This window comes from Microtus oregoni, unplaced genomic scaffold (genome assembly GCF_018167655.1).
Source record: "Microtus oregoni isolate MIOR12 unplaced genomic scaffold, Mior012 000000F_ref0000247, whole genome shotgun sequence".
Taxonomy (NCBI): Eukaryota; Metazoa; Chordata; class Mammalia; order Rodentia; family Cricetidae; genus Microtus; species Microtus oregoni.
Window position 1 is genome coordinate 26111509 of NW_024543059.1, and position 23153 is coordinate 26134661.

Below are 23153 nucleotides of genomic sequence, written 5' to 3' on the forward strand. Positions count from 1 at the left end.
GGGTTAGCCCTCTAGTCACCAACAAATGAGCTTTTTCCCTTCAGTTCTATGAATGGAACCAGTTTGCATATTTGGGGTCTGGTTTCTGTCACTCAATACTGTGTTTGTGAGAGCCATTCATGACGTTATGTAACAAGCGGCTTGACAATGCCTTTGTATACGAACAGATCCCAGCTCTTCAGCTTCCTTTTGAGGACATTTGGGCTGTTCTCAGTTCTTGGCTACTGAATAATGAGGCTGGGAACAGACTTGGATGTGTGTTTTGGTGAATAAACATGCAAAGATTTCTACCGAGTATATATTACGGGCGATACCGTTGGGTCAAAGAGTGTGAAGATGTTCAGATTTAGGAGATAATGGAACACAGTTTTCTAAGAGGCCTATCTAAAACAGCCAAACAGTTACGAGGGAGGGGGCATTTCTGAGTGCACGTCCTTGCCAACAGTTGGCACTATTAATCTTTCCAAAGGTTTCGGCCTTTTCGTGGGACCGCGGCATTACCTTACGACTTTAGCTCTCATTCCCCGATGACTGGTGAGACGGAACAGGCTCTGGGCGCCTGGTACTTCTCTATCTGTCTGCTCTTGACCCTGGGGAGTGACGTTTTGAATTTCTGCCTTGACTTCCACACAAACAGAACTATAATAAATTGTAAGCCGAATAAGCCCCGCCCTGCTATCCCCGCTCCATACACTCCTTGCTGCCTTTGGTCAGGGTTCTTCACCACAGCTACACAAACACTAAAGCAGAGATGAGAAGTCACCAAAGGATGGGAGCCGAAGGAGAAGAGGTGCTGTGGGCTCTCCTCCCCTTCTGCAAAACCACCTTGGGATATGTGTAACAATGGCAAAGCACAGGATATAGACAGAATGTTGATCACACTTGGGGGCTTTAAATACACTCATCTAAACATCAGTTTAAGAAACATTTAAGATGTTCTGGGAACAGTGGTTCACTCCCTTAAACCCAGTACTTGGAAGGCAAAGGCAAGGGAAATCTCTGAGTTCGAGGCCAGCCTGATCTACCAAGCTAATTCTAGGGCCCCCAGGTCTACACAGAGAAATTCTGTCTCAAAGTGTGTGTGTGTGTGTGTGTGTGTGTGTGTGTGTTAAGATGTACATTTGAATATCAGAAATTAATATAGTCCATGTTATACAGACTCATTAAATCATCAAACACACACACACACACAATAAAGAATGCAGCTTCTTTTGTGCCATTGGGGACATTCTAAAAGCTGAGGGGGGAGTGGCTGGCAAAAGAAAACACACTCATCTCAGAGATGCTTCTAAGCAGACAAGCTTCTACCCATAATGCCACAGCTAGAAAATCAGTTAACAGTGGGATAGCTCAGAAAATCCATCCATCTGCAGACTAAAACCCCTAATTTGGATAATCTCTGGATTATCCAAAGTGAAGCTTCTAAACTGAGATATGAAATACTAAGAAGGTAAAGAGTGGTAACACCGTCTTGAAAATGTGGCTGGAGAGGTGCTTGGTAGTTTAACAGCAGGTACTGCACCTGCAGAGGACCCCAGTTTGGTTCCCAGCACCCACATCAGGTGGATCACAATCACCTTAACTACAGTGCCAGGGATCTGACTCCCCCTTCTGGCCTCCTCAGTCACTGCACTCATGTGTATATGTGACACATATACACATATAGTTTTTTATAATCTTAAAACATATGAGGTAGAGGGAAATTTTGGAAACTCTTTGAGATTTGCATGGGAAATATTTTCTTTTTCTTTTTTTTAATATTTATTTGTTTATTATGTATACAGTATTCTTCCTGCAGGCCTCATTACAGATGGTTGTGAGCCACCATGTGGTTGCTGGGAATTGAACTCAGGACCTTTGGAAGAGCAGGCAATGCTCTTAACCGCTGAGCCATCTCTCCAGCCCCCGGGAAATATTTTCTAAGCAAAATTCAAAGGCATAAAGCAAAAAGGGGAAAAAATGATTCGCTATGACTCTGGTAAAATGAATAATTTCTATATTATGAAGAACACCATAGACAAAATAAAGGGCAATAGATATAAGAAAATACAGGCATCATAATTACATGTATAACATAAGAAAAATCTCAATTATTCGTATGAAAACACAGAATTTCAAAAGAAAAGTAAGATAGACCTTAACAGGCTATTTGTGGATGGAGAATCTCAAATTCTCAGAGGTATACAGCGGTATTCAAACTCATTAATTCAATAAGAAAAGTAAATGGAATTTTAAAAATAATTGGGTAGCATGGTACATACTTCAGGGCATCGAGTTAGAAAGAGTTACAGTGCCAAATATTGTTGGGGGTTATAACAGATGGGACCACATCCACACTGCAAGAGGCCACATAGCTGGGCATGGGAATGGGTCAGTGCCTAGTGAGCTCGCACTGCTGATATCCTGTAACCTAGGAATCCCATCCCAGGCAGAACCTCAGAAAAACATCATCAATATCAGCGAAGCTTCCTGGGATGAATGGTGATGATGCTGGGGTGGGAGAGAGGACAGGGGAAGGCGAGGGAAGAAGGGGCAACAGGGATGGGCAGAGCTGGCAGGAAGAAAGTCGGGGGGACGAGGAGAGGATCTCTGCGACCACAGGGGGTGGGGGCAGGAGTATATTCCACATCAAGTGACAAGCGTCACTGGTGTTTGTCTTGGTTGGGGCTGTTCTGATATGACAGCGTTGCTCTCCTTTACTGGACAATGGCCTTGGGAGAAGCCTAAGAACCTTCAGTCAACAGACGTACGGGTTCTAAACCGGAACTTACTGTGCAAACGACAGCTTGATCCGCGCTTGGATTTCTACCCACTCCTCCTTTATCATGTTCCCACACTGCAGCATCTCCTTGGAAAGTCTTTCCGCTTTTAACAAGTTCTCCACGGCCTCTTTAAATCTGAAATATGTTCAGGAAAAGTCCCACTGGTTCCTAGATGCTGAAACCCCATCTCCTGCACTTTCTTTGCTCATACAATACTGTTATCCCCGAATAGCAACTTTTTGTTTGAGAATTAACTATAAGAATTTCAGAAACGGTGCTTTCTGTTGGTGAGGATTAGAAGCGAAAAGGATACTTTTGCAGGGCGAGCATTGCTTTCCCCGTGGTGTAGAAAAGCTCTATGGAACACTTGAAGACATTTGTATTATCGTGGTAGGGACTCTCCATGGAGCTAGCCAGGATTTCTTTGGCTTTTTCTGCATGCTGCTTTGCTTGTAGGGACATCCCTATGGACAGAGAAAAAAAGAACTGTCGGTTTCCCTTCAATCTCAGTGGTTCAGGAACATGATTCCCCATAGCCTGGGAATCTGGCAAGTGTTGTCCAGCTGCACACAGACTCAGATCTCGGAAGCAGGAACTAGTGCCTTGACTATAACAACCTCAGATTTGTTTCATGTCAAGTATTCACGACGGAAAGCATTTCCCGAAATGGCCTTTTTAGAAATAAGCACAACAAGCTGGAACTGAGCAGCTTTGAGACATCAGATGTAAAATATAAATAATTATCAAAACACAAATGGAATGCAAGGACTGTGGCTTTCTGGGTAGGAAGCGAACTATTCAGGAATTGTGATCCTGGCTGAGTGACAGCAATCTAAATGACATACGAAGAAGTCTGAGTCTTCTGCTCATGCATTTGCAGTCATAATATTAAAGAGTTCTTTGAGCACTGCACAAATACGGGGGCTATAAATACGTATACATACAACCCCCAGAGGTCACGGACTACCGTGCTGTGAGCTCTTGCTCCCGGGAAGCCACAGACGAACATGAGACAGATGGTGAGTGTTATTACTGATTACCCCGTGTGTTCTAGAGTTCTTCCAGGAGCTGATTAACCTGTGGGAGGGGTGAGACTGAGGAAGAGCAGCTCGGGAGTCTTCTGGGTACCCTCCCCACGCACTCCCACCTTCTGCCTCCACACTGACACCCCCTCTGCTCATATTCATACATCTGCAGCCCCAGGTTCAGAATTACATTTAATCGGATCTCAGTTCTCTGCAAAAGCTGTCAAAATAAAAAGTTAATTCCATTCCTGTGTCTATGAAACAGAAACAATATACGTTCTAATGGAGAGAAGCAAGTCTATCTTCTTTGTGTAGGAACTCTTGCAGAATTCTTGTCTCTTATCTTTTAAAGGCATAGCTTTAACCTGACTGTCAGGAATTCATCGGTGTCAACTGTCCATATGTCCTACCTACAGTGACGGACTAGGATTCCAGGAAGAGCCCCTTCCCTTAGTATTTGAACCTAATCTACTGGAGACAGCTCAGGCTCAGTTTCAAGATCATGGGCTCTGCAGTGAGACTGCCCAGCATGAATCCTCTGTTCCACCATCCACTATGAAACTGGCCTCAACTACCTTGACGGTGAAGAGACATAGTAGGAGCACCCCCACTCCACAGGTAGGTGCTAAGTCTGAATAGGTTTTACATGGCCATTAGCATGGTGGCTGGCCCTCCGTGAGACCTTGCTGAAGAGCGAGTACAGATTTGACTTTAAACTGTGAGAGAAGGATCCGTGCAGAAGGGAGGGGGCTGCAGGAGGAAGCAGGATTTAAAATCCCAGAAGGGGCTGGAGAGATGGCTCAGTGGTTAAGAGCATTGCCTGCTCTTCCAAAGGTCCTGAGTTCAATTCCCAGCAACCACATGGTGGCTCACAACCATCTATAATGGGGCCTGGCACCCTCTTCTGGCCTGTAGGCATACAGACAAAACATTGTATACTAAATAAATAAATATTTAAAAAAACAAATAAACAAATAAAAATAAAATAAAATCCCAGAAGGCAGGACACTGGCACTGGCATGTGGTTCCGAGGTCTGAGCCTCCGATCAGTTGCTTTTTAACAATGTGCATTTGCAGCAAGCTGTTCTGACTCGGATCCATTTTCTCTGCACCTAGAAAATCCTGAGGAGGATATGATCTCCAATGCCCCCTCTGGCTCTGGTGGCCCCTGACAAACAGGTAAGAATGGCCTATCTTGTGGTACTTTCCAGCTGTGGCCACTTGCTGGACCCTGGGAGGCTCGTGCCGCCAGCACCCTACCATTGCTCTGCGGTGGATGAATCGAGTGCAGGGCGGTACTGTGGGGCCCCTTGTGTAAGTCAGCATCAGCAGCGAGTAGAAGACCCCACGTGCGAGGATCTGCATCCTACCTTCCTGCATCCATCCCCACCTTCTATTTTCCTCTTATGATGCTCAACCCCTGCACACCCTAAGCTGGCCAAAACCAGCTTCTTTCCCAGGACACAGGAAAACCCAGAATCAGGTCTGACCTACCAGACTGTGCCTTCACTTCAGTATGTACTCCAGTGAAGTCTAAATGAGGGGCCTCCAAAATCCTGGAATGTTGTGGTGGGTGGTATAGTCTTTTTTTCTTGGTCATGTTTAGCAAGGAAACCTAAAGTTGCTGGTAGTCTATGGGAAAAGCCTGGCTAAGGTGGAGCTAATGCCAAGACAAACAGAGCCAAATCATATGAAAAGAAAAAGACTGAATGATGGCCACAGAGTTGGAACACCAGCTATGGCTGTCTAAAGCAAGTTTCACCTTAGCTTTTTGTTTGTAGACCAGGCTGGCTTCGCACGCACAGAGATTCACCTGCCTCTGCCTCCTGAGTGCTGGGATTAAAGTGCCATTGCCGCCCGATTTAACCTGAGCCTTTTAAGCTGTACAAGCTAATGCTGGCTTGGGTTAGCCTTTTATTTTTTGACTACTTACACTAAAGAGTGACTCTTTCTCTCTCTTTCAGACCCCTGCCTCCCACCTCTCAAGAAAACTCAAGCCTCTACTCCACGTCTTGGCTTCCGTCCTGCCACCTTTTCATCCGAGAGGTTATCCTCCAAGAACTCTAATTCTAAGGCCACAAAAAATCCATATCCCAATCTGCCTTTCTTCCTGCTGATACCTACATGTTATATACCTTACCGATTCTTCCTAAAAGGACTTTGCCACTTAGTACTTGACAAGGAGAACCACAAAAACCTGATCCCTCTGGAGTAACTCAATTTGGAGACAGGGAGAACAGAAAGCCTTCTGCTGATGAACTGAACCTCGCTAGCCGAGAGACACTCACCTTTCAACTGGAGGTAGCCTTGAGCCAGATTAACAAACGCCTCTGCTAGTTTCCAGTGTGAGCTGCCGTAGCAAATTCTTGTCAGTGCCACACAGCGCACAAGCTCCTGGATGGCCTGTTTGTACTGTCAGGAAAAGAAACTGAGTTTACCACATAGACAGCTTAGACCATGAGAGCCATAAGGCCTACGTGTAAGTATATCCACTTAGTAAATATTTACTGTTTTCTATGTGCTAAGCATTTGGGATGTGTCAGCGAATCAAACATGATCTGTTTGGGGTGGTAGAGTGTTCACCTGACTGGATGAAGTAAACCACAATTCATTTAAGAAGTAAATACAACTTAATGGTGGCAAATATGGCGGAAGAAACAAAACTAGGTAGAACAGACGTTTGATCGCCGCCTTGATGTTCCAGCTGACATTTAGCAAACAGCTGCTGTAGGTCCAGCTGAAAGTGGGAGTGGTCGTCAAAAAACACACCTTAGCTCTCAACTTGAACCGCCCCCCTTACACTCGTTGCCATAGAAACCGGACAGCGCATGCCCTAGAGAGGATTATAAAACGGGAGGAGACAGCTCTCAGACACTGTCTCATTCTGAGATTCCTGGAGGCAGGATTGCCATTTTCGGACTGAGGTCGGTTGGCTGGTTTGCTTTTGGGACCTTCAGGTTGAACCCCAATTTCTCTGAGTTTTTATGAATCGTGCTTCACTCCAAGGTCGCTTTTTGTTTTCTTTTTGTTTTTTTCAAGACAGGGTTTTCTATGTAGCACTGGCTATTCTGGAACTCGCTCTGTACACCAGGCTGGCTTCTACCTGCCTCCGCCTACCAAGTGCTGGGATTAAAGGAGTGCACCACCACACCCAGCTTGTCTCCAGATTCTTATGTTGAAGTCCTAACTTCCTGTCTACCAGAATGCAGTTACATTTGGAGATGAGGCGTTTTAGGGGGATTTTAATATGGAGTTCCCTGGGGTTAGGGAGATGGCTCGGAGGTTTTCTGCTCTTACACGGGACCTGAAGAATATGACCAAGCATTAGGCTAAGGCTAAGAGGCTCCGTGCAGAGACTACACAGGAAGGTTCTAGCTTGCCAGCATTACTGATGGCTAATGATAATTGCTGATGTGACAAAATTCAAATTCACCAGAGTTTGGCCTGTGGGGCATTATCCTGACTGTGCTAATTGAGATATGAAGACCTGCCTGTGGAAAACATAATACAGACCCAAAGGAAGACACATTTGCAATATATGACTCAGAATATCAAGAGCAGCAAAGACAAAGACAACTAGTATTATGGGATAGTTTGATCACACTCTGACACTTCCAAGATGGCCAATAAAGTTTACTTTGAATCAGAGGGTGGAGCCAGCTACCAGCTGACCAGAATGAGCCATAGAGGTTTTGGAAGACCCAGGACATACAGAGAGACACAGGAAGAAGTAGGGAGGGTCTTAGAAAGATTTGTGGTCCCTTTTGGATAGAGGAAGGAGAAAGGAGGTCACTGGTTGTTTCTCTGCCACTTCACTGATCAATCAGATTTTTAACCCCAGATCTGATTCCTGAGTTTTATTTAATAACAGGACAATAGAAGTAATTGCTTCAGGCTAGGAACCTGCAGCCGATTGAAGAAGGCCGAAGAGATACTGAATCTCTACTCAGTGCGAACTCATATCTATCCATGGATCTGCTTGTGTTTTGTTTTGTTTTTACAAATCAGGTAACATTATTACATAGGTATTAGTTTCCTATTTCAATCACTGTGCTGTGGTGATATGGGAGAATATTCTTATTCTTAAAGAAGAGAAATTATTTTATTTAATATGTAACATATAGCCATATATATTATATATAACATTCTTATATATTATAATAGTATCTATAATCTGTTCATAGCTGAGAAAATAATGATAGTAAAGAGAAAGAGTGAGCCAGAATAAAATGAAAGATCCAAGTGAGTACACTGGGCTGCAGCTCAGTGGCACAATAAACAGATGAAAAAATGAGTAAGATAAACGCTGACAACTCATGAGTTCTGTTTTCAAAGATTTATTTATTCTATATAGTGTTCTGCCTACATGTACTCCTGCAGGCCAGAAGAGGGCACCAGATCTCACAGATGGCTGTGAGCCACCATGTCATTGCTTGGAATTAACCTCAGGACTTCTGGAAGAGCAGCCGATGCTCTTAACCTCTGAGCCATCTCTCCAGCCTGAGCCATAACTTTTCTGTCTGAATGCACTTTAAAATGAAAAACTACATAGAAATGGATTTTTTTAAAAAAAAATAAGTTATACCAGGTTGACCCTGATAAAATGTTAAGATCTTGTGGGGCGCTCAGCTTGTAACTTGCAAGGTCCTAGCGGAGCTGATTGCTTCTTTGACCATGTGTCCATCTTCTCAGCCCATGGCTTCCTCTCTTCACTTCAGACAGGGCACACGCAAGCCTGCCCTGGAGATTTTTCCATGTGTTGCTTCCTCTCCCTTCCCTTCCCGAGGGCTCCGTTCCCTCAGCTAGCTTCTTTCCTTCCTTAGTTCTCAGCTCACTGGCCACAACCTTCCGAGGCCCTCCCTGATGTAAATGATGGACACCCTCTATTCCCACAGTGAACAGCTCTGGCGTATCTATAACTAGCATCCCTTAGCTCCAGCCTCTTCACTGCCACAGAATGAAGAAATGCTTGTACCATTCTAGACACACGAGGGCAGTTCGTGCCCTTACACATGCTAAAGGCCTTTGTGCATGAAGTATTAGTTCTCTTGTAAAGCCTTGGTTGAGGAGCTGGCCCAGAGTTTACTTAACCCCAGTATTAACAGACAGCGGGTATGGAATAAAAATTAGGTGCACAGTGAATGAACAGGGCTCAGACAGATGGGGTCTAAGTCAGAATCCACACGTCCTCCACCTCACTCGCGTCTCTAGCTCCTGTGCTCCCTCCTTAGTCAGCCCCTCTGATTCACATTTCTATATCTCCTTCAGAGGAACTCGGCACCTCTGCCTCACCTCCAATCCTTTGTCCTTCCTTTCCGAGACGGTCGCAAATATCCCCCAGCCTAGCACCCTCTTCTGCACCCTGCCAATGAACAGCTGTGGAGCGAACATTCTTCTGCTCATGGCCTTTTCCTGTCGACAGCCCTAAGTCCCTCCAGTGCCGTTAGAACTCTTTGTCTGAAGAGTGGGCGCCTTTCAGGGCCTGGATTCTATCCACAGAGCAGTTACTCCTCACTGTGTCACCAAAGCTTTTGTTCCAGTGTTCCCTTCTAGTCCCTCAAAGAGACTGCTCCCCCAGGTCTTTGGCACTTACCTGCTGTGGGATAATAATCTTATTCCCTGTAAAGATTTGTCAATTGTATTGCTTTAATAAGATGCTGATTGGCCAGTAGCCAAGCAGGAAGTATAGGCGAGGCGACAAGGCAGAAAGCATAGGCAGAATAACAAGAACAGGAGAATTCTGGGAAAAGGAAAGACAGTCTGCAGTCATCACCCAGACTCAGAGGAAGCAAGATGTGACTGCCTCACTGATAAAAGGTACCAAGCCACATGGCTAACACAGACAAGAATTATGGGTTAATGTAGGATGTTAGCGTTAATAAGAAGCCTGAGCTAATAGGCCAACCCGTTTATACTAATGTAGGTCTCTGTGTGTTTCTTTGGGACTGAACGGTTATGGGACCCAGCATGACAGAAACCTCTGTCAACACTTATCTCTCCGCCACATTTGTCCCCAAGGTTCCTGTCCTTGTCCTCATCTGGAGGGCTCCTAACACTGTTTCTAGTGCAGTTTCATCAGCTCCCATCCTAGGATCCAGGCTTTAGTTGCTGTTCTGACTTGTATGGCCACTGAATGAACCTATTCCAGAACTGATCACAGCGACTGCCCTTCTATCATCTCAGTCCAATCATACACAAACCCCTCTGAAGCTAGGATCACATGGGAATGAGTGAGTGACTGAGGGGTGGATGGGAAGGAAGACAGGGGAACAAGAACCATAAGAGCATTCGAATGGGCTGTACATACGTAGATGTTTCATACAGTCTGTACTATAATCCACTGTAGGTAGAGTCTGGCATGTGCTAAAATTCAACATATTATTTAACTCTCTGTTACTGTGATCGAAATCCCCAACAGAAACAAGTAAGGAGGCTCCTGCTTCAGCTCAGGGTTTCTGAGGGCTCAGTCCATCGTGACCAGAAGGGTGTGGTAGCAAAGGGTGGCTATGTCACAGCAGTCAGGAAGCAAAGGGAAACGCTGGTCCTCAGCATGGTTCTTCCTTTCTCCTCTTTCATTTCACTAGAGCCTCAGTTCATGGGGATGTACATTAGCCACACAGTCAGCGTGATCTTTAACCTTCAGTTACTCCTTTCTGGAACCGCCTTCACAGGCACACTCACAGGTATGTGCCTCCCCTACCCAAGACTCCTAATGATTCTGAATCCAGTTATATTGACAATGAAGACCAATCATTGCACCCCACACTCATGCTAGAAGGCAGGCTCTCTCTTGAGGACTCTCTTGAATCTCACGACTGAGGTATGGAATGTAGTCCCATCACCCTGCTTCTCATGCTTGTGATGAGGGCTCAGCTCTCAGAGAGCAGGTGCGTGACCTCAAGGCTCCTTACCTCACGGTTGCTCAAGTGGGACTTTGCTTTCTCTTCACACAGGTGGAGTTTCTCTCGAGGGGGCTGGAACAGTGCTGTCTGGAACAGCTTGTTCGGGATTCTCTTCTTAGCAGTGTCGCTGACCGCAGCAATGACTTCGTCAAGGTGGTTGGACATGGGGACCTCCTGTGATTCTTGCATATTCTCATACACATTGTCCTCTAATTGCCAAATAAAAAAGAAAGGTGTCAGATGGCCATTTTTGGAGCCACTTTTTAAAAAAAATCACATTGTTTTCTCTAGAACTCTAGGTCAACCTCTAGGAAAATACCAACACTATGCCTATGACTTCCTTAAAATTAAAAACATTTTATCTCAAAAGGGCATGGTGGCTGGTGCAGAATTCTTTTTAAAGTTTCAGTCTTATTTCTGCTAAGTAAAATAGAGACATCCCAACAGAAATTACGTGAGTCCAAACGATTCATAATGAAGTTATACTGAAATGAGTACAAATGAATCGCTGAACTCCAACTGACCTTGAGACAGAAAGGAAATGACTGTTGGTAGTCTTTAAATCTGGAGAAAATGGAGTCATTTATATATTTTTTGCCTAAAATAATAACAACAACAAAACAAAACAGAACAAAAAACAAACCCCATAAACAGACCATAAACAAAAATGAAATAAAAAAGCAGACAAAAATGTTACAAAACTCAAAAGGTTTAAAGAGAGGACCCCGGCAATAAGACACTGATTTTCCCTTCTCTTCTCCCGGTCCCTCCTCCCATGCACTCCTCCATTTCTAGTCAGAAAAGGGCAGGCTTACATGCATATAGATAAAGCATGGCATGTCAAGTTGTAGTAAGATTAAGCACCTTGACTTTTATTAGGGCTGAGCAAGGTGATCCAGTATGAGGAATAGGGTCCCAACAGCTAGCAAAAGAGTCAGAGACAGCCCTGTTCCCACTATTAGATGTCCCACAAGAAGACCAAGCTACACAGAGGGCCTAGGTCAATCCCATGTAGGCTCCCTAGTTGTTGGTTCAGTCTCTGTGACCCCCTATGAGCCCAGGTTGATTCTGTGGGTTTTCTTGTGATGCTCTTGACAACCTGGCTTCTACAATCCTTCCCACTCTACAGCAGGATTCCCAGAGCTCAGTCTAATGTTTGGCTGTGGGTCTCTGAATCTGTTTCCATCAGTTATGGAGAGAACCTCTCTGACGACAATTGGGTGGAACCAGTCTATGAGTATAGCAGGGCATCATTAGGCATCATTACATTGACGTTTTTTTCTCCAGATGTGTTTGGTTCTATCCTAGATCACTGGGCGATCCAGGCTCTGGGTCCTGGTGTTCCAGGCAGTGTCAGAGGTGGGCTCACTCTCGAGGCAAGGGTCTCAGGCTGGACCAATCATTGGTTGGCCACTCCCACAATCTCTGAAGACATTGGTTTTTGAGAGATGAAAAAAATAAACAAGGTGTGTCGTGGTGGCACTCACTCGGGAGGCAGAGGCAGGCGGATCTCTGTGAGTTCACAGCCAGCCTGGTCTACAATGTGAGTTCCAGGACAGTCAACGCTACACAGAGGAACCGTCTTTAAAAAAAGAAAAGAAAAGAAAACAAACCAAGACTCCAATTACCTCAGTTTATTCCTTTTGAGTGTTTCCCGGACACAGGGCAAGGGAGAAGGGAGCAAGAAGTTACTAGTGGACTGAGCGCTCAGGAGACCAAGGTGGCGAGAGCTGACAGGACAGTTTACTGCGAAGAGAATGCTGCACAGGGCGAGGGCCTTGAGTCATAGACGAGTCCACTCAGACAGGGGGAGAAATGTCAATTGGTGCGTGAGAAAGATCCTTCTGTAACTTTAAAAAGGATGTGCCTAGTACCCATTCAGGTTGGCACGGTCTGTCCCCAGAAATTAAACAAGGAAATGAGATAAAATACTCAAAAAGGCATTTTTTCCTTAGTAGTAGAGAATAATTAACCCCAGATGGAATACTGCTTAGAGCTACCTGATGAAGGAAAGATTAGGAAATAAAGGGTCATGATGAGAACGTTCAACTAACATCGACCCAAAATTAGCATGGGTGTTAACAGAAAGACACCACAGTTATTGTAGTGCCATTCCATGGGGTGTAAGTCCATGGGGAAAAGTTTTTTCAAAAGACTCAAACTGAACTCAGAGAGGTGTAATGTGTGAGAGAAAGAATGTGTATGGGGTGTGTGTGTGTGTGTGATATCTGGTGTGTGTATGTGTGTGTATAATGGAGCGATTACAAGGGAGCATGAGGAGCGTTTGCTGTGATGGTCACGTTCACATTATGGGATTATGATGGTAGTTTATGGATGTACACATGTCAAAATTGATCCGATTTCCACTTTTGTGCCTGTTAATAAAATCATACATACAAAGCAGCCTTTCAGAGACCTCTCTCCACTCCTCCCATCCCTGCTGCGATTTGTCCAGTTCTGTCAGTTACTTCAGACGGCATGGGGTCCACTCAGTTACCAACTCAGCAAACATTATTAGGTTCTGCTACCGGCCGTGTAGCGCTCTAGTGTACAATGTGAGAAAAGGAGCCCAGGAAAGTAAAATCTAGCAGGCAAAAGACTGCAGAAGCCTGGCAGCTAGTCAGACTTCAGAAATGGGAACCACGGCTGCAGGGGCATTCAGCTAGCCTTGTATGCTCTGGGGGAGGTGACTACACGGCCAGCTGCCAGCAGCTGATGTGTGCTGTGAGGTGAGCACGGACTGCGAACAGCAGCAGCACACCGGAGCCACAGATGTCACTGTGTCTTCCGCCCAGGACGGCTACTGACAGATGGGATGAAAAGAGCTGGCAAACGGAAACACGGGTTCCACAAAGGGAGGACCCTACAGTCAAATAAAGGAGTAGACAAACCAGGCATTTCACTTAAGTTCTTTCTAAGCCTAGGGATGGCACAGCACCCACGACTTTCTCACAGGCAGAGGGCCTCCCCATCTTCCCCAGGAGGTGGAATCAGCACACAAACACTGTCTGAGGTGCCCCATGCCTCCCCCCACCCCTGTTTTATAGGCACAAAGTGGGAGGCTGGGTTTCTAGCTGAAAAGGCACTGATTTTGAAAACCATGACCGACTTTATGAGATGGAACTGGTGAGCGGGAGGTTTTTTTTTTTTTTTTTTGGGGGGGGGGGATGAAGGTGTGCCCCAGGCTATTAATCTCTAACTAGCAGACTTGTCACCAAGCTCTGAGCAGAAGAGTGGCCACTGACTTTCAAGCTTCAGACATTCCGGTGCCATCCTGATGACTTCTACAAGCCAGTGAGTATTCAGTCCAGATCCACACTGGCTAACTTTTTCTTTAAATCCATCGCTTCTACGAAACCAAAACGCTGCTGGGCATGGTACACCTTTAATCCCAGCACTCGGGAGACTCTGTGAGTTTGAGGCCAGCCTGGTCTACAAAGTGAGTTCCAGGACAGCCAGGGCTGTTACTCAGAGAAACCCTGTCTTGAGAAAACAAAACCAACCAACCAAACAAACAAACAAAGGATAGCCCAAATTTCCTACCTCAGATTCATTCTCCCAGATAATGAATGGTAGCAGTGCCAGGGCAACAGCTACGTCCCCACAGCAACATCAAATACAAATAGGAAGAGTTTTTAAAGGGTGCCAGAGTCCCACCCAAGAACACGAGTGTAATTACTGCACGCATTTGGGAATTCTAAATTGGAGTCTGTTTGTCTTTAGCTTATATTCAGAGTGGCATTTTCCATAAAAATTGATTTATAAGGGCCAACGTGCTAGCCTTGCAAACATGTTCATCTTAGTTTTGATTCCCCAGAAATCATGTTTGTTTGTTTGTTAAAAATCTAGCCGGGCAGTGGTGGCACAGGCCTTTAATCCCAGCACTTGGGAAGCGGAGGCAGGTGGATCTCTGTGAGTTTGAGGCCAGCCTGCTCTACAAAGCAAACCCTGTCTGGAAAAACCAAAGGGGGGAAAAATCTAGGTTTAGGGGTGTTTGTCTGCAATCCTATTGTGTGGGAGGCAGAGACAGGTGGCTTCCCAGGACTCAGTGAGAGCTAGCCTAGCTTAAACATCCAATCTCAGAGCCCAGTGAGATCTCATCCCAAAACATTCAAGGTGGATGGCTCCTGAGGAAGGACACCTACGGTGCCTGACCTCCAGACACTCATGCACAAACACACAAACAATAAAAGTAAAGAAACTTATAATGCTCTTATTTTAAAACTTCTCCTAAGCAAGTCTCACAGGTCTTCAGTATGTGGTCTAACAACCACCTCCTCATTGAAGTTAAAGATAGTCACTGGATATAGCAATGTGATTATACAGCACTAAGCTAGTTACATGATGGCACTGGGAAGGAAAGTGACAGCAACAGAAGCAAGATGTGTGTGTGTGTGTGTGTGTGTGTGTGTGCGCGCGCGCGCGCGCGCGCGTGTACGGCCAGGAGGCATGCTGAATGCAATGTTTGCTGTAACCTGAGAGCTACTTGGATACATAACTTATGGTGAGATAGGGAAGACAGACCCCAAAATTTTCATTCTGGACATTCTGGGACTCTAGGGCTAGTATTTTATCACTCTGGGCCAAAGCCTGTGGCTGGCATATAAATAAAGCTTTATTGGAAAATGGCCACATTCCTTTACTCACATAATGTCTATGATTGCTTTTGCATGACAGCAAGCTGGCTTATTTATTACCTCGCCCTTCCCAGGAAAACACAATGATGCCATGAACGGAAGCAGTAGGATAAAAACGGAGAAGCCAGCTTAATGACCAACTTTATTCAGCTGAACTGATTTGTGAAAGAAATTTATCACAAAATGTTCCACTTAGAAGTCAGAAACGGCACTGCTTCTGAGTGATTTGATTTAGTTTTGGTACTGGGGATGGAAATTTCCTTTTACTAAAGGCATACTGTTTTTATTCCTACTTCCAAATGCCATTTGAGACTGGCTAGAAGTCAACGGAAACGGCTGGAGAAAGTGTGCTGACTCCCTGATAGTCTAGAACAGAGACCTGGGAGCTGGAGAGACAGTTAGCCATCAAGAGCTCGCATTGCTAGTGCAGAGGACTTGAGGTCTGGTCCCAGAACCTACATCCATGTTCTCAGCCACCTCTCACTCCAGCTCCAGGGGATCCTGTGCCCTCTTCTGGCCTCAAAAGGCACCTGCACTCAGGCACACATGCTTAGAAACATAATTCAAAATTTAAAAATCTTCAGGAAAAAAATCAAAATAGAGATTTAGATGCATCATGAAAGATGTTGTCTTAGTGTTTCTTTTGCTGCAATGAAACACCATGACCAAAGTGCAAGTTGAGGAGGTCCGGGTTTATTGCCCTTACACTTCCCAATCATGGTCCATCACTGGAGGAAGTCATGACAGAAACTCAAACAGGGTAGGATCTTGGGGGCAGGAGCTGATGCAGAGGCCATGGAGGGGTGTTGCTTACTGGCTTGCTTCCCCTGGCTTGCTCAGCCTACTTTCTTATAGAATCCAGGACCATCAGCCCAGGGATGGCACTACCCACCATGGGCTGGGCCCTCCTCCATTGATCACTAATTGAGAAAATGCCTCACGGCTGGATCTCATGGAGGCCTTTCCTCAGCTGGGGCGCCTTCCTCTCGGATGACTCCGGCTTGTGTCAAGTTGACACAAAACCAGCCAGTCCAGATGTCTCTTAAGAAAAGAGGAGCTTTTCTTTCCCTTGACATGGAATTGAAGTGTCAAACAGAGATGGAAGTGCCCAGGGTCCCAGGGTGAGTAAGCTGCAGAACCTGTTGCACAGTCCCACTGGCTGTCTCCTTCCTGGGTGGCTCCTAAAAACATATTATCCAAACGGGGCCTAAGCTCCACTATAGTAACCCAGTACTATTTTGCATCCCAAGATGTTGGCTGGCGTTTAAAAAGTATCTTCTTGCCTTATGCTTTCTTCATCTATCCAACCCATGTTGGCTAATGAGATGGCTGTTTCAGTAAGTGTCGTGGTCTGGATAAATAGCCTAGACTATCATTCAGATGCTGAGGTCCAGGAACTTGCATTGTCCCAACTACCTATAGGATTCTGGCGACACTAACAACTGATATTTCTGCAAAGCTTGATGCCTCCTATCTTTCTCACACATGGCTCTTATTACTACTGTGTAGTTTCAGTGGACACACAATGCCGTTCTCTATTTTATTATTCCTACTCCTATTTTATTAATGGGGAAAATGAAACTGAGGGAAGCTAAATTACTTGAATGACATTACAGGGCCAGAAACAGGACTCCAATCTTTTAATAATTTGGTCAAATTCTGCATCTTATTGGCTTGCACTCAATATTTGTTATTTTGGACCTAAGAACCTAATGTTAAACTTTGCCATAGGTTTCTTTTTGTTGTTGTTGTTTTTATGATAAAAAGTGGTTTGCTTCATGCTGCTTCTTAATACCACATCCGGAGAATAAAACAATACATATGCATATACATACATGCACATACAAAATGTTCATATTTGTGTTAAAACTGAGCCACTGGGGCTGGAGAGATGGCTCAGAGGTTAAGAGCACTGACTGCTCTTCCAGAGGTCCTGAGTTCAATTCCCAGCAACCACATGGTGGCTCACAGCCATCTATAATGAGATCTGGTGCCCTCTTCTGGCCTGCAGGTATACATGGAAGGAATGTTGTATACATAATAAATAAATAAGTCTTTAAAAAAATAAAATTGAGCCATTATTTCAATATTAGAAGGCTCTCAAACAAATAAAAACATGACCATATGACCATAGGACCCAGCTACACAGCTCTGAGGAAGGCATATATCCAAGGGACTTCTACTACTTGGACCTCTACTACAGAGATATCCGCACATCCATGTTTACTGCTGCTCCAGCCACAATAGCACGGATCATAAATGGGATCAGCCACGATGGCTACCAAAAAAAAAAGAATGGATAATAAAAATGTAGTATCTGTACACAGTGGGATTTTATTCACTGACTAACAAAATTTAAACTAGGAAACTTGTAGGAAAATGCATGGAACTGGAAAATACTATATCAACTCGGGTAACCAAGACTAAGAAAGACAAGTATTCCATGTGCTCCCTGTAAGTGGATCGTAGCTATGGGACTGTGACATATCTATATCTAGGAGGAAGTAAGTGGGCAAAACTAGGAAACTAGAAGTTGCCCAAGAGGTGGGGGTGGGTCATAGAATATATGTGATATGGAAGCAGAAGCTGGGGGTGGGGAGGTACCTGGTCGGGGAGGGAGATGGATGTGAAAGGGAGAACCACGCAAACCTAAGCATGCATGCAAATGATCTGAGCAAACATGTTCTTCGGTAAGCTAATCAAAACAAACACGCAAATAGGAATTTCACATAATGATCTAGATGTCTACGATTTCTGTCTTCTTGGAAAACTCAGAACATCTGTGAATATTAGGCCCAGGCAATAGTCAGCCAGGGCAAAGAGATCTCTGTCTCTGCTGGCCAGAGAACTCTCTAGCTCTCCAGGGACCACAGCTCGTACTTGGCTCCTGGGCATAGCAGGGTAGTCGCCATTGTCATTGCTCCTGTTCTGTGGTTTCTCTTCTTGTGTAATAGAAGGTTCTGTGTGTGTCTCCCTCTTGAAGCAAGAGGGATATAGCAGGCACAGAGGGATGTGATTTTCCTGGCCAGGCCACTCCTTCCCAGGTTTCATCTAAGGCATGGTGGGCTATAGGACACTGCTTGTCACACATCCTCTGTGCCTTGCTATTACCTGTAGTTACGTATTCTAATCTCGGAGATGTTGAACTGCCGAAGTGTGTGTGTGCTTCTGGATGACGGGACTCAGGCTGTCTGACTTGTGAAAGGACTGGAATCAGCAGCCTCGCTTTAACCACACATTTTCAGCGTTGTCTTGGGCCATGTAGGGACACCGTTAGCGTAAAGAGCTCCTCTTCAGTTCACTTACTTGGAGGTACACGCTTATCAGCAGCCGCTTTTCCTTTCTTTGTAACAGCCATGTCTGGGGCTTAAACTTTCATTAGAAGTCAGCCCAGGCCCCATACACCTTCTCCCTGCCAGCCTTGGGCTCAGCTTCACAGGCCTTTCTCAGTCTGTCTCACAACTGCCAGTCAGGCTTACCTAATCAATGGATGCTGTTCCTCCTTCCAGACCTGCCTAGTAGAGTGCCGAAACACAGGCTAGGCCCCGGATCACAGTGATCAGAAAAGGCCTGCAGTGGACTCAATCGGCCAGTTCCAAGGGTGATGCTTAAAACATTTAATAACTGGAAGATCAGGGGATCTACTTATCTGCTAAGGTGGCAATTATGCAAGAATAGGATTCTGAAGGTCCTCGATGTTCCAGCTGATAACCTTTTGGCGCTGGCTTGTGTAGGGGGCCTAAGTAAGGGAAGAGGGCAGGCACCCTCAGGGCGATGGCTCTTAGGAAACAACCATCATGATGGTGTCAGAGTATATGAGCTAATCCTGACCCAGATAAACATAGGGCATTGGGAAACACCACAGAAAACACAAAACACTGAGGCTAAGTAAAAAGTGAAACAGAAAATATGATTAAACCCACAATGACTCCAGAAACTAAAGTAATAATTTAAAATATTAATATAAACTTAAGTTCAGGCCCAGGTAGCTCCAGTGGTGAGTGAATTCTACCAAGGCATAAAAAAAGAGGAGGAGGAGGAGGAGGAGGAGGAGGAGGAGGAGGAGGAGGAGGAAGAGGAAAAGGAAGAGGAAGAGGAAGAGGAAGAAGAAGAAGAAGAAGAAGAAGAAGAAGAAGAAGATTTTGAAAAGCACTATATGAAGTCAGACAGAAACAGGAGATACAGCAAATCAGTATCTTTCTGTTAGCGTATATTGAACCTCAGATGTAGTAACATAGATAAAGTACTATTTGGTGGCCAAAAAGGTTTATTAAGAGAATGAATGCCAGGCGGTGGTGGCACATGCCTTTATTCACAGAAATCACGAGGCAGAGGCAGGTGCATCTCTCTGAGTTCGAAACCAGCCTGATTTACAAAGTGAGTTCTAGGCTAGCGAGGGATACACAGAGAAACTCTGTCTTTGAAAAACGAATAAGCAAACAAACAAAAACTAAAATAAATGTGCTATGTACTATATTCACAGGGAAGAAAACCACTTCTTGGGGCTGGAGAGATAGTTCAGTGGTTAAGAGCACTGTCTACCCTTCCAAAGGTCCTGAGTTCAATTCCTAGTAACTACATGGTGGCTCACAACCATGTAATGAGATCTGGTGCCCTGTTCTGGCCTACAGGTGTACATGCAGACAGAATACTGAGAATGCTGTATACATAATAAATAAATAATCTTTTCTTTAAAAAAAAAAGAAAACCACTTTTTCATTGTGATAGGTGAAAATAGTTTTCTATTCTTTTTTTTTTAAATGTGTGTGAATATGTATGTGTGTGGTACATGTGTAAGTATATGTTTGTGTGAATGCATTGCGTGTGTGTGTGTGTGTGTGTGTGTGTGTGTGCATATGGAGAGTAGAGATGGATGTTCTGTGTCTTCCTGAATCACTTTCCACCTTATTTTTTGAGACAGGATCTCTCCAGGACTTCAGACTTGACTGGTTAGAGCAATTGGCCAGTGATTGAAGGATCCATCTGTCTCTCCTTCCCCAGCTCTGAGAATACCCAGGGAGCTACCACAGTAGGCCTTTTACACGTGAGCTGGGGATCCAAATTAGGGCCTTGCTTGGAAACTACCATGCTAACTGAGCCAGGCTCTCTGTCTGTATGGCCCCTCACCCCCAGGTCCAGAGTCTTGTTATGTAGTCCAGTCTGGCCTCAACAATCCTCATGCCTGCATTTCCCATGTCCTGAGAATATGGGCATCTGCCAGCATGCCTGACAAGTTAACATGGCGACTGAATGCTCTCCTCTTATGACAGAAAACAGAAAGGATGTTTTTTTAGCACCTGTGTTCAAGATTAAATTCTGATCAGAGTAACTAGGCAAGACAATTAAAGGAATGAAGATTGGAAAGGAAGAAACAACTTTATTATGGCATGATCCTGTGTGCAGAAGCAGCCTAAGGAATCCAGGGACAAGGAAACAAGGAATAAGAAAACTCCTACTAGCACTGCTAAATACATTTAGTAGGTTCATATATACAACAGATATACAACAGAAATAAACTATATTTTTCTTTCTCCCACTTTTTTTTTTTTTTGAGGCAGGGTTTTTCTGTGCAGCTTTGGAGCCTGTTCTGGAACTCGCTCTGTAGCCCAGGATGGCCTCAGACTCGGAGAGATTCACCTGCCTCTGCCTCCCGAGTGCTGGGATTAAAGGTGTGCACCACCACCACCTGGCTCTCCCATTATTTCTATTCTGACGTTTTATTACTTATACATTTGTTTGTTAAGACAGCATGTCACCACACAGCCCGGGCTGGCCTGGAACAAAACTCTGCCAAGCAGGCCGGGGTTGAACTTGTATTGATCCTCATATCTGCCTCCCAAATGCTGGCTTACTGGTATGCACCACCATGCCATTGGCATGTTTGTTTCCTTCTTTCTCCTCCCCCTCTATCTTATGTGGTATGCGCAGCTCTGGGCACTCCCGGAGGCCAGAGGTCAGCCTCAGAGTTACTCACACTGGTTTTCATTGTTGTGTCTTGAGACATTGTCTCAGGTTCCCGAGTGCTAGGACCACAGGGATGCCCCAGAAGGCCTGACTTCAAAAATTATATTTATATATGCTAACGATATATAACCTGAAAATGAAACTAAGGAAATGTGGCTATTGACAATAGCAAAACAAAAAAACAAACAAATAAAAACCACCTCATGAATAAATGTAATAAAATTGGGTTGAATCTGAGATGACTCCCATGGGTTCATATTTAAATGCTAGGTCCCCAGGCTATGGAACTATTTTGAAGACTGGAGCTTTGAGAAGGTGGGTGTGGTGTGGGTGGTGGAAGTAGGCCACCGAGGAGTGGAGCTTTAAGGCTATAACCGCCCTGGATTCCAGCCTGGTTTCTCTGCTTCCTGCCTGCTGCCAAATGAGAGGCCTTTCATGCTCCTGCTTCCTCTGCTGCAATGGGATGAAACCGTGCACCCATGGGCTGACCTCTTTCATCTTTTAAGTTGCTTCTGTCAGGCATTCAGTTCTTGCTCTGTGAAAGTAACTAATACAAGACATGACTGAGAATTAAGGAAATTAAAGGAAGCTTAGCTATCTGGAGAAACACCCCCCATTCATAACGAGAGGCTTCAGTGTCTTCACACTGATCTGGAGATTTGAAACAACACCTATCAAAATATTAATGGTCTCTTTTTCTTTGCATAAGTTTAAAAATTTATACTTAAATTCATATGGAAATGCAAGAAACTCAAACTAGATTAAACAATCCTTAGAAATGGAGAAAGCTAGGTAATTAATACTTGGAATTTTAAAAGTAGCTATTAATATAAAAGTTTTAAAAAGTCAGCCAGGAGCCGGGCGGTGTTGGTGTACACCTTTAATCCCAGAACTTGGGAGGCAGAGGCAGGCGGATCTCTGTGAGTTCAAGGCTAGCCTGGTCTACAGAGTGCGGTCTGTGAAATAGCCAGGGCTGCACAGAGAAACCTTATCTCAAAAACAAAACAAAACAAAAGTCAGCCAGGTATGGTAGCACAAATCTGTAATAGCAAAACTTGGGAAGGTAAGTCAGGAGGACCATGAGTTTACATCAGCCTGGACCACACAGTAAAAAAACCCTGTCCCAACCAGGCAAGTGAGCCAACCGAAAAACAAAACAAAACAAGAGGCCCTAACAAACCTACAGTAATCAAAAACTGCTTTAGAAGCAAAGTGCAGTATTGCATTCTCAAATTGTCGTGCCCAGAATGGTGACTGCAGAAAAAAATGTCCTAGATTCTCAACATTTGCTGGGGGAGTAGATATTATGTCCCCATCAGGTAAACAATGTAATTATGTCAGAGGATCATGTGAGTCATCTTGATTGTGGTGATCATCATAGAAACAAACATGCCAGACTGGATGGCAACAAGCCCACGAGGCCTCAATCCCGCACAGAGAGCTATAGGCAACTGAGGAAAGCTAGGAGCAGGAGAGGAAGAGCATATTAGTTTGTCATCCAGGGCAAACAGTCAACCCTGAAATATACATAAATAGACATCATATGGACTCAACAGGTTATATTGAGGAATATCTAAATACATACATATACAACATTTATACATGCAAGAATAATGATGCAAAAAGATCATGCATATGAAGAACAGTAAAGGATATACAGGAGGCTTCTGAGGGAGGAAAGGCAAGGGAGAAATATTGGGATTAAAATACAATCTTGAAAATAAAGAAAAAAGTTATAAAAAAAAAAAACCCTGTACAACTTGTAAGATTTTAGTTTGTCACACATAGCTCAGTTTTAGCGGGGACAACACAGCAAAACGGCCCAGCACTGGCCTGAGGGCTGACAAACAGGACAAGGACAGA

At 44.6% G+C, this 23153-nt stretch overlaps 1 protein-coding gene across 3 annotated transcripts in view; it reads right to left on the reverse strand.

The window, feature by feature from the left end:
* Ttc23 (tetratricopeptide repeat domain 23) overlaps positions 1-23153 on the reverse strand; it is a 71286-nt gene that overhangs the window by 44042 nt on the left and 4091 nt on the right. For all 3 annotated transcript variants that reach the window (XR_005974377.1, XM_041652785.1, XM_041652796.1), the window contains exons 2-5: positions 10699-10898; positions 6076-6199; positions 3076-3226; positions 2772-2897 (exon numbers count right to left, since the gene is read on the reverse strand). Coding sequence is in view for 2 of the 3 variants with exons in the window: in XM_041652785.1 (XP_041508719.1) it covers positions 2772-2897; positions 3076-3226; positions 6076-6199; positions 10699-10878 (581 nt within the window). In the remaining variant the exon portion in view is untranslated. The remainder of the gene's footprint in view (positions 1-2771; positions 2898-3075; positions 3227-6075; positions 6200-10698; positions 10899-23153) is intronic.